The 12,387-nt window shown below is 61.5% G+C and overlaps 2 protein-coding genes across 2 annotated transcripts; one reads left to right on the top strand and one right to left on the bottom strand.

Annotated features, from left to right (window-relative positions):
* The first annotated feature begins 3,369 nt into the window (after positions 1–3,369).
* KMT5C (lysine methyltransferase 5C) lies at positions 3,370–7,967 on the top strand. Its single transcript, XM_004715704.2, has 8 exons — positions 3,370–3,498; positions 3,607–3,772; positions 4,040–4,149; positions 4,860–5,023; positions 5,136–5,155; positions 6,348–6,484; positions 6,610–6,806; positions 6,967–7,967. The coding sequence occupies exons 1-8, from the start codon at positions 3,389–3,391 to the stop codon at positions 7,440–7,442; spliced, it is 1,380 nt and encodes a 459-aa protein (XP_004715761.1). The 5' UTR covers positions 3,370–3,388; the 3' UTR covers positions 7,443–7,967.
* A 1,314-nt stretch (positions 7,968–9,281) lies between these two features.
* On the bottom strand, positions 9,282–10,502 carry LOC101655402 (cytochrome c oxidase subunit 6B2). The gene is made up of 4 exons (XM_004715645.2): positions 10,475–10,502; positions 10,251–10,371; positions 9,504–9,604; positions 9,282–9,415 (listed from the first exon to the last, which is right to left on the bottom strand). Exons 2-4 carry the CDS (start codon positions 10,360–10,362, stop codon positions 9,362–9,364), a joined length of 267 nt encoding a protein of 88 aa, XP_004715702.1. The 5' UTR covers positions 10,363–10,371; positions 10,475–10,502; the 3' UTR covers positions 9,282–9,361.
* Positions 10,503–12,387: the final 1,885 nt, after the last annotated feature.

Here is a 12,387-nt window from a genome sequence, read left to right as displayed (position 1 = left end):
GGGGGTTGGGAGTGGGGAAGGAGGTAAAAAAATGAGGAGCTGATACCAGGGCTTAGGTGGAGAGCAAATGTTTTGAGAATGATGAGGGCAATAAATGTACAAATGTGCTTTACACAATTGATGTATGTATGGATTGTGATGAGTTGTATGAGCCCCTAATAAAATGATTTTTAAAAAGTATACAGGTTGCTCTGTTACACTAAAACTAAATGTGTACACAAAGGGGGAGACGAAGCACTACCGTCTCAGAAACTCGCAAGGGTAGTTCTACCCTATCCTACAGGGTCACTTCGAGCGGGCAATCGACTTGATGGCGGTGAGTTTTCGTCTTGCTTTTTCCTTTCTAGAGGTCAGAGCAGAATTGCTCCATAAGGTTTCAGACACTGCAGCTGTTTTTTGGAATCAGATGGCTGCATCTCTCTCCCTAAAGACTTCAAAAGGCCTCCCTTTCCGACTAGGTGAGAGCGCTCCAACTTGCCCGGTCACCAGAACCACAGTAGCCCACCACACCTGGGAAGGTGTTAAGGGCTCCTGGTTTCTCAGAGGTCCGGAGATAGTGAGCCTCTGCCTCCTCCTCCTCCTGTTGTTCCCTCAGCTACCTCCCTATTGGTCCCTATCTCACATTCATTTATTCATCCATAAATATTGATGAAGCCCCTACTAAGCGGCTCTCGCATTGTTCCCCGGGCAGGGACAAGCACAGCAGCGAGCCAAACAAAGAGGAGTCCACAATGCTAGGTGGGGTTGCCAGCGATGGCTAATTACGTTTGCCTCCCGGGTGGGGGCTCAGGGGCCATCCCAAAGGGGAGGGGGTGCCCCTAGAGAAGCGCCCCGAGAGAGAGGGACACCTATCCCCCAAAGCTTCCCCAACCCCACATCCCAATCTTCCTCCTTCCGACTCGCTCCAGTCTGGAGAAGGCCTCCGGGGCGGGGGTGAGGGGTCAATGTTTAATTAAAAAATGAAACTGGCTATGTGACGCGGAAACCGGTCGGCCAGGGCAGGAGAGGCTGGGAGGAAGGAGTCCTTTGTGCCCAGGCTGGGTTGTCAATAAAGTCTTGTTGCCTTGGCAACGCAGGCCTCGCTGGGCGGGGCGATGGAGGTGCGTGCGCATCCTCATCCTAGTGTTTTTTTGTTTGTTTTTTTTTTTTTAACCCGCACCCGCACCCTCCTTTTCTTGCTCCCCACTGTGGACGCAGGTTTCTTCAGAGAAAGAAGAGAAGGTCTGGGGACGGGCGGAGACTTTAACCAATGAAAAGACGAGTCGTTCCAAGGCCAGCCAATCATCTGCGACCAGTAGATTCGGCAGCGCCCACCCTCTTTCCCCTGGGACCTGGATAACCTGACCCAACCCGAGTTTAGCCCGGAGCGACAGCGCTGTGGACCAATGAGGGCGTCATCTGCGTGTCCCGGCGGCGGCGGGGGCGGGGTCGCGTCTCCATGGTTACCGCGGAAGGACGGCTCCGTGAGCCAGTAGCGATAGTTGGCGGGTCCTGACGGCTGCGCGGGCGTGGCGGGGTTTTGTCGGGGCATTGGCGGGGGACGGGCTGGGAGAGCCCGGGTGCGCTTTAGCCAATGGGAGAGGCGCGAGCTCCATAGCAACGGATAAGTGGCGGCGGCGGCGGCCAATAGAAATCCGGGAGTCCCGTGGATGGCGGGCCGGGCTCGGCGGGTGCCGACTAGAGGCGCGGCGACCGTGTCTGACGAGAGCTGGAGGCGGCAGTGGGAGGTGGTGGTGGCGGCGGCGTGTGCCCCTGAGGAGGAGGAGGAGGAGGAGGAGGAGGAGAAGCGGGTGAGGGGCGGCGCGGGGCCCGACCTTTGAACCCCCTCACAGACCCCCGCTCCGCGCCACCTTGGCTCCTAGTCGCCCCCAGCCCCGACTGTCCCCCACCCCGCTGGGCCCTGGGTGCGTGTAGGGGCCTCACCTTTCGGGCCCTGGCCTCCTCTCTGTGTCCCCAACCCGTTTCCCGTGGCTCCTGGCCAGCCCTGTCCCTGCAGCCTCTGGCCGTTCCCGGCACCCCTAGGACCTCTTTCGGACTTCCAGGACCCTCCCTGCACCCCGGGCCCCTCTTCTGCGTGCTGGGACTCCTCACATCCCCACATCCGTCCCCTGGCCCCTCCTTTGGCCTCCAGCCGCTTTGTAGGAGGGTGCTTCCGAAAGTTCCAGGAAATATTCCGTTCCACTGGCCCACGAACTTTTGGAAGCCCCCCGAATCCGAGCAGAGTGGCCCCTGGATCCTTCCCTCTGGTGGATCTTTCCGGAACTCTCCCTGGAACCCCAGGGACTTCCTGGGGTCCCCTCATGCCCTGCGGGCCTCTGGTTGGACCTCCACGCCCCCTCTGTCCACCCCCACACACACCCTGGGCCCTCTGGCCTGTCCTGGGGAATCACTGCCAGCCCAGGGCCCTCTGTGCACCCCAGGCCTCCCCTCGGCCCTCCCTGCACCACAGGCCTTCTGCCTGCCTCTGACCCAGTCCCTTCCCTGGACACTCTGGGGCTCCCCTCTCTCTCCACCCCCACCTCCTCTCAGCCCCCAGGCCTGCTCAGCACCCCCAGGCTCCTCTGTGTATCCCCAGACGCCCCCCGCCCTCTCCAGACCACACCCCCCCACTGCTCTTTCAGCCCACGTGACTCCTATTCTTGTCCCAGGGCCTCCCAGTCACTACAAGATCCCAGTCCACTCCTTGGCCCTGTCCTTGCCTCCCCCACCTGTCCCCTGTCCCTGTCTCCTCCTCTTCTGGGCCCCTTGCCCTCTGAGTTCTCACCTCCCATCCTCTCCACTTGGGGTGCCTCCTCCTCTGCCCCCCTTTTTTCCACTCCCCCCGCCCCCAGAGGGAGCAGGTGCTGGCTTCTCTCCTTGGCTCCCCCTCCCCCTCTTGCTGCGGGGGCTCCCTTATCCCTGGGGTGGGGGCAGGGAGGTTACATTCTCCCCTCTTCCAGTGACACCTCCCACAGGGCTGAGCCCTAGGGGCCCCCAGACTGCAGGCTGATCAGCCAGCCCCAGGTCCATAGGGATTTGTCAGTGAGTGTGCACATGCACACGGGCTGTGTGTGTGTGTGAGAGAGCCCACGCGAGTGTGCACACACGGGGGTTAGGAGCGATGGCGTGCTTGTCTGTGTGTTCACAGCAGGTGGGGCTATCGGTGGGGTACATGTGTGCCGGGGTCGGTGTGACTATGTACTTGTCGGGGTACGTGTTTGGGGGTTCGGGTCCTGAGCTAGAGGACCTGAGGATGGAGTGTGCCCAAGGCTGGATCAGTTCCTGCTTGCTTCCTGCCATTACCAGCGGGTGGCCCCAGGAGCCCGAGACCCCCACGGTCACTGGCCGGCTGGGGCCGAGCTGAGCGTCCTCTGCCCTCCTGCAGGAGCAGCATGGTCTGGGGACCACCATGGGGCCGGACAGAGTGACCGCCCGTGAACTGTGTGAGAATGACGACCTGGCCACCAGCCTTGTCCTGGACCCCTACCTCGGCTTCCGCACCCATAAGATGAACGTCAGGTGAGGCAGCCCTGGCCTCTCCACACCACGTTCCGGGGGGTGGGGGCCGGGCAGGCCAGGAGGGACATAGGCCGAGGCCCTGGGACCCAGGCGTGCCCTCTCCCCCAGCCCCGTGCCCCCCCTGCGGCGACGGCACCACCTGCGCTCAGCGCTGGAGGCTTTCCTGAAGCAGCGTGACCTGGAGGCTGCATACCGGGCCCTGACGCTGGGAGGCTGGATGGACCACTACTTCCAGAGCCGGGGCCCGCGGCAGGAGGCTGCCCTCAAGACCCACGTGAGGGCACCCTTCCCTTCCCTCCCTGCCCGCCCCCCACCGTCCCACTTCCCGGCCCAGAGGACCCAGCAGAGGGGAGTTGGGGGGTCCTCTGAGATGGAGTCCCCCCCTCTTCGTTTGACAGATGAGGAAACTGAGCCCCCAGAGGGGAAGTGAGAGCACACAGCAAGACTAGAACCCAGAGCAGGACTAGCATCCCGGAGAGAGGGCCGTGGACATCCCTGCCTGCCGGCCTCCTCACCCTGCCCACTCCCTCACCTCCTCCAGATCTATCGCTACCTCCGAGCCTTCCTGCCTGAGAGCGGCTTCACCATCCTGCCCTGTACCCGCTACTCCATGGAGACCAACGGGGCCAAGATTGTGTCCACCCGCTCTTGGTGAGATGCATGACGCGAGGACCAGAGGGCGTAGAGGGGTCCAGAGGTGCTGGGGCACAGAGCGGAGAAGGAGAAGGTTGAGGGGGTGGAGCTGAGGGAGGAGGACAAGGTGGAAACATTGTGGCGGACAGGCTGAAGGGCACTGAGGGGAGGACAAGGATGAGGTGGGGGCACTGAGGGGCCAGAGGACCAAGGTTGGGGTGCCGAGGAGCTGACTTGCAGTGCTGCGGGGAGCAGGACAAGGTGGGGGCTCTGAGGAGAGGCCGGGCACACTCTGGAGCCTGAGCCTACTGGCTCAGAAGGGGTCCTGGCAGGCTCCCAGAGACTATGGAAGAAGGTCCATCAGGAGCCCACAGTGGCCATAGAGGAGAGCTGCCCAGCCGCCTCTTCATTCCTCAGTGTCCACCGAGTCCTGCAGGTGCCCCAGGGCTGGGTGGGGTCAGGACAGAGAGGGCCTAGCCCCCGCAGTCCTCCCCAGGCCCTGCTCTCCCTGCTTATCGGAGAAGGTACAGGGTGTGCCAGTCCGGTCATTGGCTGGAGGAGGAGATCCCCCAGGCCAGAGAGCGGGTGGGCGGACTCCCACCTGGCCCTGGGTCGAGAGATTGGGAGCTGGGGAGGACTTTCAGGTTTGTGCAGATGGCCCCCTGCCTCTGGTCCAGGGCCCGGTGGCCACCGGCTGACACGGTGGGCGCTGTCTGTCGCCGCCTCAGGAAAAAGAACGAGAAGCTGGAGCTGCTGGTGGGGTGCATCGCCGAGCTGCGGGAGGCCGACGAGGGCCTGCTGAGGGCTGGCGAGAACGACTTCAGCATCATGTACTCCACGCGCAAACGCAGCGCCCAGCTGTGGCTCGGCCCCGCCGCCTTCATCAACCACGGTGGGCCTCGGGGTGGGGGTGACGGGTGGGCCCCCTGCCTGGGTCTCCTGGCGAGCCTGGCTTCTTACCTCTTTTCTCCCCTACCTGCAATGGCGCCCCCTGGTGGCTCCAGACTGCAGACCCAACTGTAAGGTAAGTAAGCCACTGCCCGCTTGCTACTGTGTGGCTCAAGGTGACCTCCGAGGCTGAGGGCCTGCCCCCAGGGGTTTCTGGGCTGTGACCATGACCTGGTGCATAGTGTTTACATGTTGGGCTGCTAACCCCAAGGTCACCAATTCAAAGCCACCTTGCCGTTCCTGTGGAGACACAGAACGTTTTATTAGTCATTTTATTGGGGGGCTCTTACAAATCTTTTAACAGTCCATCATTCTGTTGTATTAAGCATGTTTGCCATATATTGCCATTCATCATTTCCAAAACATTTTCTTTCTACTTGAGCCTGTGGTATCAGCTTCTCTTTTCCCCCCCACCCTCCACCCTCTTGAATCCGTCATCAGGTCTATATTACTATTGTTATTGTGTGTCTTACACCGTCTGCTGTTTCCCTTCACCCACATTTGTTGTCTCTCCCACCCAACCCCCGGGGAGGGGTGCTGTATATGCAGGACTTTCTACTCCCAGAAAGAGTGACCGTCTCAGAAGCCCGCAGGGGCCGTTCTACCCGTCCCATAGGGTCGATCTGAGCGGGCATTGGCCTAGTGGTACTGAGTTTGGTGACCCAAAGGAGCCCTGGTGCTGCCTGGCTTCGAATTGAGAAGTCTCCTCTTGACACCCACCACCTGCCCCTTGGGAGAAGGCAGTTGGCCTATGTCAGGATTTACCGTCTCAGAAACCCCATGGGGCACCTCGACTCTGCCGGGCAGGGTGATTGTGTGAGTGACAGTTGGCCCCCCTGCAGTAGGCTTGCCTTTGGGGTGTCATTTGGCTTTGTTTGTTTGGCAATGGTTTCAGCGGCAGGCAGCCATGCCTTTGCACGGCCGAGCAGCTGGTGGGTCCAAACCCCCAACGCTTTTGGTCAGCAGCGTGTACTCTAGCTCCTGAGCCGTAAGGGCTCCCTGAAGTGGAGGTGGTGGCGTGTCCACTTCCAGTGCTGCCTTAGGCCATGAAGCTGTGTCCCAGCCTCCTGGGCTCCCCACACGCTACCTCAGGGAGTGGTGGGGCCAGAGAGGCGGGCCCCCAGGTGTGTGTGGACAGGTGGCCTGAGGGGGCCAGAGCCCAGAGTGGGGCCGAGGGACCTGGAGGAGCAGGAAGGAGGGGTGCAGGAGAGAGCTAGGGCGGTGACTCCAAGGCTGGGGGGCGGGCGCTGAGTAGCATGGCCTCCCAGTTTGTGCCGGCAGAAGGGAACGCGGCCTGCGTGAAGGTGCTGCGCGACATTGAGCCAGGCGATGAAGTGACGTGCTTCTACGGCGAGGGCTTCTTCGGGGAGAAGAACGAACACTGCGAGTGCCACACCTGCGAGAGGTGGGGGCGGGGCGGGGCGGGGCCAGTGGGCCGGGCCACAGTGCATGGGCAGGGCAGGGCCGAGCCAAGCCCCTGCCCCGCCCACTCTCCTGTACCCGCCACCCACCCACCCACCTCCATCCCAGGAAAGGAGAGGGGGCCTTCCGGCTGCGGCTGAGGCCCAAGGAGCTCAGGCCGGCCCCGCCCCAGGCCCCTGACAAGTATGAACTCCGGGAGACCAAGCGGAGGCTGCAGCAAGGCCAGGAGGGCCGCGGCTGGCAAGGCTTAAGGGGGCTGCGTGCCTGCGCCCACCCATCCCCGGGTCACCCGGACCTCTTCTGTGGTGAGCAGGGCCTGCACTCCACACCCCACCCCTTGCCCGGTTGCCCCTCACACCCTCCACGGGCACCCGGCTGCTTCCCTTGTCTGCCTCTGCCCCTGTGGCATTGATGGGGACTGGCCACAGTGGGTCCTGAGGCTGCTCCCGCTTCTGTCCCCCACAGCCCTCTGCCAGCCCTTGCCTGGTCACCCTGACGCCGTCACGCCCATGTGGTTCCAGTGGCTGCTGCAGCCCTTGTCCCAGCCACGCGCCCGGAAACGCCGCCGTCGCCGGCCTCGGCGGGCCCCCGCGCCCCCTAACCTGCCCGCTGTCCGCATCGCCCTGCACCCTTGGGGAGGCTGTGGGTCTGGCTGCCGCCTGCGGGCTGAGGCTCGCGTGGCCCTGGGCCGCCTGCCCCCCGCACGCTGGACCCAGCAGCAGGACTGGCACTGGGCCCGCCGCTATGGGCTGCCTCACGTGGTGCGCGTGGACATCAGCCGGCTGGCCCCTGCTGCCCCGGCCACCCCTGCCAGCAGCCTGGGCCCCAACCCTGTCCCCAAGCAGGCCCTGGCCTTCACCCCCTTCTCCCCACCCAAGCGCCTGCGCCTGGTAGTCAGCCACGGCTCCATCGACCTGGACGTCAACGGCGATGAGCCCTGACAGCATGGTGCCTAGGGGATAGAAGCGGCCCCCTCCGCGTCCTCGTGGGGACAAACTGATCTCAAGGAGGAGCCTCGAGCCTCTGGAAAGGTGCTGACCGCTGACCCATCCTGACAGGGCCCGGGCCAGCTCGGGCAACCCCGGAGAGCTGACTCCTGACCCTGTGACTGCTGATCCCTGAGCCACGCCCAGCCCGGCAGGAAGCCCTGGTCCTTGCTGCCCCCACCCGCCTCAGGACCCAGGGGTTGCCCCACCCAGGGAGTAAAGCCATAGGGGGCACCCCCAGAAGGCCTCAGGAGGTGGAGCCTGTGCCGGGGTAGGGGCTCCCTAGTCGCAGACGCCCAGGGGCCACTGGGTGGATGCCCCATCCTGCAACTGTCTTGAAGGCAGGCCTGGGGGGGCGGCCTCGCCTGTATCACGGTGCTACCCCTCATGCTACTGGGGGGCAGAGCCCACCCCCACACCAGCGCAGCCCGCCCAGGATTAGAAGCACTTGAACTTTTTATTAAATCCTTGTTTTAAGCAGCCCCCTTCGGGTGCGCCATGTCGAGGGATATCACATCACTGGGGAGGGGAGGGAAGCAGGCCTTTGGGGCACTGGGCTGACAAGGGCTGCCCTGTGTGTGGCCCCAAAGAAAACAGGGACCCCATGGCTGCAACCTGATTCTCCCCTCCCTCGGGTCACTCGGTCCCTTTTCAGGGCGAGGGAGGCCTGAGTTTTAAGATGCCCTGGCATGAGGCCTGAAACTTAGCTACAGGGTGATGAGGAGGGTGGAAGGAGGAAGGCTGGGAGGGGGTTGGCCGTCGGGAGGTGACAGTGCCCGATGAGGTGCAGTGCTGTGTGATGTCCCCGTGAGCCCAACTCCTGCGGTATAGAGGACAGCTCTCTCCTCCACCAGCCAAGCCTCGTCACCTGCCCTGTCAGCCCCCTTGTGGCCTAGTCTGCACCCTGCCTGTTTCAATGGGGTCAAGGGACACAGGAGAGCCATGAGCTAACACCTGGCTGGAGTGTGGCCCCAGCAGGGCGTGGATGGGTCAGTCTGGGCTGAGAAGGAACAGCCCTGTTGGGGGAAGATAAGGGCCACAGAGGTCAAAGCCCCATCCATTCAGGGTGACAGCTAGCACTCCTGATGAGTGGTGGCCACCTTTAAACAAAAGACATTGCTGACTCATATTGACCCTATAGGACAGGATAGATCTGCCCCTATGAGTTACCAACACTTCTGGCTGTTTAGGGCATAGAAATTCTTGTCTTTCGCCCTCTGAGCACCTGCTGGTTTTGAACTGCTGGCCCTGCAGAGTTTAGTAGTCCAAGACGCAACCAACCATCTTTGGGAACTGGGAATCCCTGGTTGGTGGCGCCGTGTTCTCTGCCAACAGTGAGTTGGCGGTTCTGCGGAAGACCGACAGCCCCATAAGGAATCATCGCAACCCTATAGGACAAAATAGAAGTGCCCCATCGTTTCCGGGGGCTGTGGATGTTGATGGGTTCAAACCCGGCGACGTCCAGGTTAGCAGATCAACAGGAAACAATTCAACTTCTAACTCGCTCCAACACCTCTTCCCCTTCCAGGCTCTGGTAACAGTGAAGATTCTCACAGGGGAAAGGGAGGAACTAACGTGGGGAGAAAGGGAAACCGGTGGGGGAGGAAGCGATCCAGAGTGGTCGGCCAGGTGGTCTTGGGTGATGGGCACCGTGCGGCCTGTGGGCTGCTGGAGAGCCTAAGGGGGCCTGGGCCGCTTCCCACCTCCACCCCCCTCAGCAGAGCACCTGGTTCACTCCTGGCGCCCTGAGCATCCCCCCTAGAAAAATGACTCCCACCCATCCTGGGCAGACAGTGCAGAGAAGCGCCGGCAACACCAGGGTTTTATTTATGGCTGGGGGTGGCTTGCGGGCGGGGGTCGCCAACGCTGGACAATCAGATCTTGCCCGCGAAGGTGCCGTCTCGGATCTGCTCATTCCAGCGCTGGACCTGTGGAGGGGGAAGGGGGTGGTTCGGAGCGGCTCAGCCCGGCTCAAGCCAACCCCTGCCCCGCTGCGGCCCCGGTCGACCCCCTCACCCAGCTGATGGGGCACAGCGAGTGGTACACGCGGAAATAGTACTCGCAAGGCTGCGTGCTCTTCCCGCGCCGGTTCATGGTCTTCAGGCAGCGGTGGTAGTCTGCAGGCGGGGCGGGGTCAGGTCATGCAGCAAGCCACGCCCACACGCCTTGGCCCTCCCCGGGACAAGCCCCGCCCACCGCTGGGCCTTCGTCCCATTAGCTTTGCCCCTATCACTCATTCCAGGCCCCGCCCCTCCAGTCGTGGCCTCGCCCTTCCCTCAAGACCCACCCCTCCACTCGGCTTCGCTCCACCCCTCACCCTAGGCACCTCCTTCCACGCCCGGCCACGCCCCACCCTCGTACTTCTGTCTGGCCCCGTCCTCTAACCCCAAAACCCACCCTACCCCGCTCCCCTCTTCTAGCGGCCTCGCTCCACATCCTCTCTTACCTTTCTGTCTGGTCTCTTCCCCAATTCTCCGCCGGCGGCCCTTGTGGGCTCTTCCCTCTTGGCCAGACCCCGCCTCCCCACTCCAGGCCCTCCCACATTCCATGCTCCTCCACTCCAGGTGCCCCATGCCAACCCAGGCTCCGCCTCTTCTCTCTGGCCCCGCCCTGGCACGCGAGGCCACCGCCCCCCCTATTATTAGCCCCGCCCCGCCCGGTCTCACTGGCACCTGCCCTGCACCCCAACGGTCTCCTCAGCCCCAGACGCCCACTGTGGTGTCAGGCTTTTCGGATTAACCCCGACCCTGAGCTCTCGCTCACCCAGAAAGTTCTGGTAGCAGTTACGCGTCTGGTTCTGGTTGGGGAAGCGAGGGTCGAAGGGAGGTGTGGGCCATTTCCCCTTGGGGGGCTTCTGAAGATTGATATCCAACATCCACGGGTCCTGCGGTCAGGACAAGGGGTTGTGTGGGTAGGGGCGCCCTTGCCCCACCCCACCCCAGCTCCCGACTCCCCACCCACCAACTCACCCAGCCCTCTGGCCTCACCAGGCTGGTGGCTACTTGCGCTGACTTCCTGGCTCCTCTCGCTGGGGTGGGGGTGGGGGTGGGGGTCCCACCGCAGCAAGCAAACTCAGCTTCCCAGACCCTGGTCCGATTGGCTGGAACCTCCCAGTACCCCCCAGCCAATAGGGGACGGTGGAGGCGCCTGCTCCCTCCCCCTTTGGCCTCCTGCAAGTAACCGTCACCACTCCCCCAGGGCCCCCCCCCTCCGGAGTCGGAAACCACCGGGAAGGCCAGTATACGCTAGGGCCCTCAGGTGGACCAAGAGTAAGGCACGTGCTGAGTCTCCGCTTCACGTTTATTCTGCGAAACTGGATCACTGTAGGGGCTCGCCCGTCCCATTCCCTGACACCCCCAATAAATAAATCTATAAATAGCTCTGGTCTCTACTGGAGAGGGAGAAGCCCCCTGCCCCGTTTCTTCAGCACCCTGCTTCTTACAGTGAGGGTGCGCTGAACCTTGGGAACCTGCGGGGGCAGAGGACAGAGAGAAGGTGAGGTCGCTGGCAGTCCTGGCATGGGGGTCAGGCGGGTCTACTGGGCCTCAGGGGTACCTGGCTCCACTGTGCTCGCCTTCAACTGAAGTCGAATCCCCTGGCTTTTGCTGTTAAAAACCCTGAGGCTGCTGCATACTGGAGGGAGAGAGAGAGACAGAGAAAGCAAGTGAGGAATTTGGGGGGTGGCGGTGGCAATAAATAGTTGTGCCCACTGACTGCCACTCATTGGACCTTGCAGGTGGTTAAAGTGCTGGACGGGTCTCAGTGGAGCTTCCAGCGTCAGGCTAAGGAAGCTGAAAATCAGCTCTCGAAAACCCTAGGACCACAGCCTCTTCTCCCCCGACCATTCTAATGTGAGTCAGAGTGGATGGTCCTTGGGTAGGATGGGAGGAAGGTGTGGAACGGAGCCTCCGGTTCCTGAAATAAGTGCGTTCATGTAAAAAGACCTCCTGGGCTGGTTGAGTAGGAGTCCCAGTGGCGCAGCACGTTAGCCATTGGGCTGCTAACTTATGAGGTCAGCAGTTCAAACCCACCCAGCGCCTCTTGAGGGAGACAGATGACGCTTTCTGGTCCTGTACAGAGTCAGGATCTCAGAAACCCACAGGGGCAGTTCTACCCTGTCCTGTAGGGTCGCTGTGAGTCGGGGTGGCCTTGCTGGCATTGAGTTTGGTTTGGGTTGGGTTTGAACTGGTTGAGGCTGGAGGACTCCCCAAACCATTGTCAGGAGGGTCACCTGAGTGCTAAGCTCTTATTTAAAGAAAAACAACCCTCCGTGAGTGTGAGACTCAGCCTTACTTCCGGACGGGTTCTAAGGAATGGCTGTGTCACTGAAGGGAAGAAATTATGAAACAAGCGAAAGTTTTGGGGTGCTCGACCACCATGGCTTCAAGAACCAGGAGTGAGTAGAGAGAGAGAGACTGTATTCTCATCATTCTTATATGCTCTTGGGGCCAGCAAGCCCCCTAATTACAGGTAACCACATACGTAACAAAATGGGCTGTACCCTTAACCCCACAAGCCTCGGAGTTTATTGGGAGAGTAACACCAGTGCTGGGGCAGGAAAGGGGGAGTGACTGTCCCCTGAGCAAGAAGAGCAATAGCAACACGTCTACCCCTATAGTTAAAGGTGCTGGCCAGACAGCTATCAGCCATGTGCTTGTAAGAGGTCGCGGTAAGGCAGCACTATGATGAGAGGATGGTATGGGGAATCACTTTGGTTATGAGAACGTGACTGGAACGCATCTCTAACTCACAAGGGTGAAGGCCTCCCTCCACCTAGAATCCTGGCCTGCCAGGCTTCTGAAAATATGAGAAGAAAGAATTTGTCCGCACGCACTCTCTCCCAGGTCCTCTGTTTCCCACAATGAGAAAGGGTCCACCATCGTTTTAAAACAGAGATGGG

This window comes from Echinops telfairi, unplaced genomic scaffold (genome assembly GCF_000313985.2).
Source record: "Echinops telfairi isolate 266 unplaced genomic scaffold, ASM31398v2 ScPeMD7_655;HRSCAF=1070, whole genome shotgun sequence".
NCBI classification, from domain to species: Eukaryota; Metazoa; Chordata; class Mammalia; order Afrosoricida; family Tenrecidae; genus Echinops; species Echinops telfairi.
The sequence above is the reverse complement of the archived record's forward strand: the minus strand, read 5'-3'. Positions and strand labels throughout refer to the sequence as shown.

What these genes read in the sequence shown, in the direction of transcription:
- KMT5C (XM_004715704.2), top strand. Translation starts at nt 3,389, where the DNA reads ATGGGGCCGGACAGAGTGACCGCCCGTGAACTGTGTGAGAATGACGAC. An exon ending in ATTGTGTCCACCCGCTCTTG is followed by an intron (nt 4,150 to 4,859) that starts GTGAGATGCATG and finishes TCGCCGCCTCAG; the next exon opens with GAAAAAGAACGAGAAGCTGG. An exon ending in GAGTGCCACACCTGCGAGAG is followed by an intron (nt 6,485 to 6,609) that starts GTGGGGGCGGGG and finishes CCTCCATCCCAG; the next exon opens with GAAAGGAGAGGGGGCCTTCC.
- LOC101655402 (XM_004715645.2), bottom strand. Translation starts at nt 10,362, where the DNA reads ATGTTGGATATCAATCTTCAGAAGCCCCCCAAGGGGAAATGGCCCACA. An exon ending in CTGCTACCAGAACTTTCTGG is followed by an intron (nt 9,605 to 10,250) that starts GTGAGCGAGAGC and finishes CCCCGCCTGCAG; the next exon opens with ACTACCACCGCTGCCTGAAG. An exon ending in CGCTGTGCCCCATCAGCTGG is followed by an intron (nt 9,416 to 9,503) that starts GTGAGGGGGTCG and finishes CCCCCTCCACAG; the next exon opens with GTCCAGCGCTGGAATGAGCA.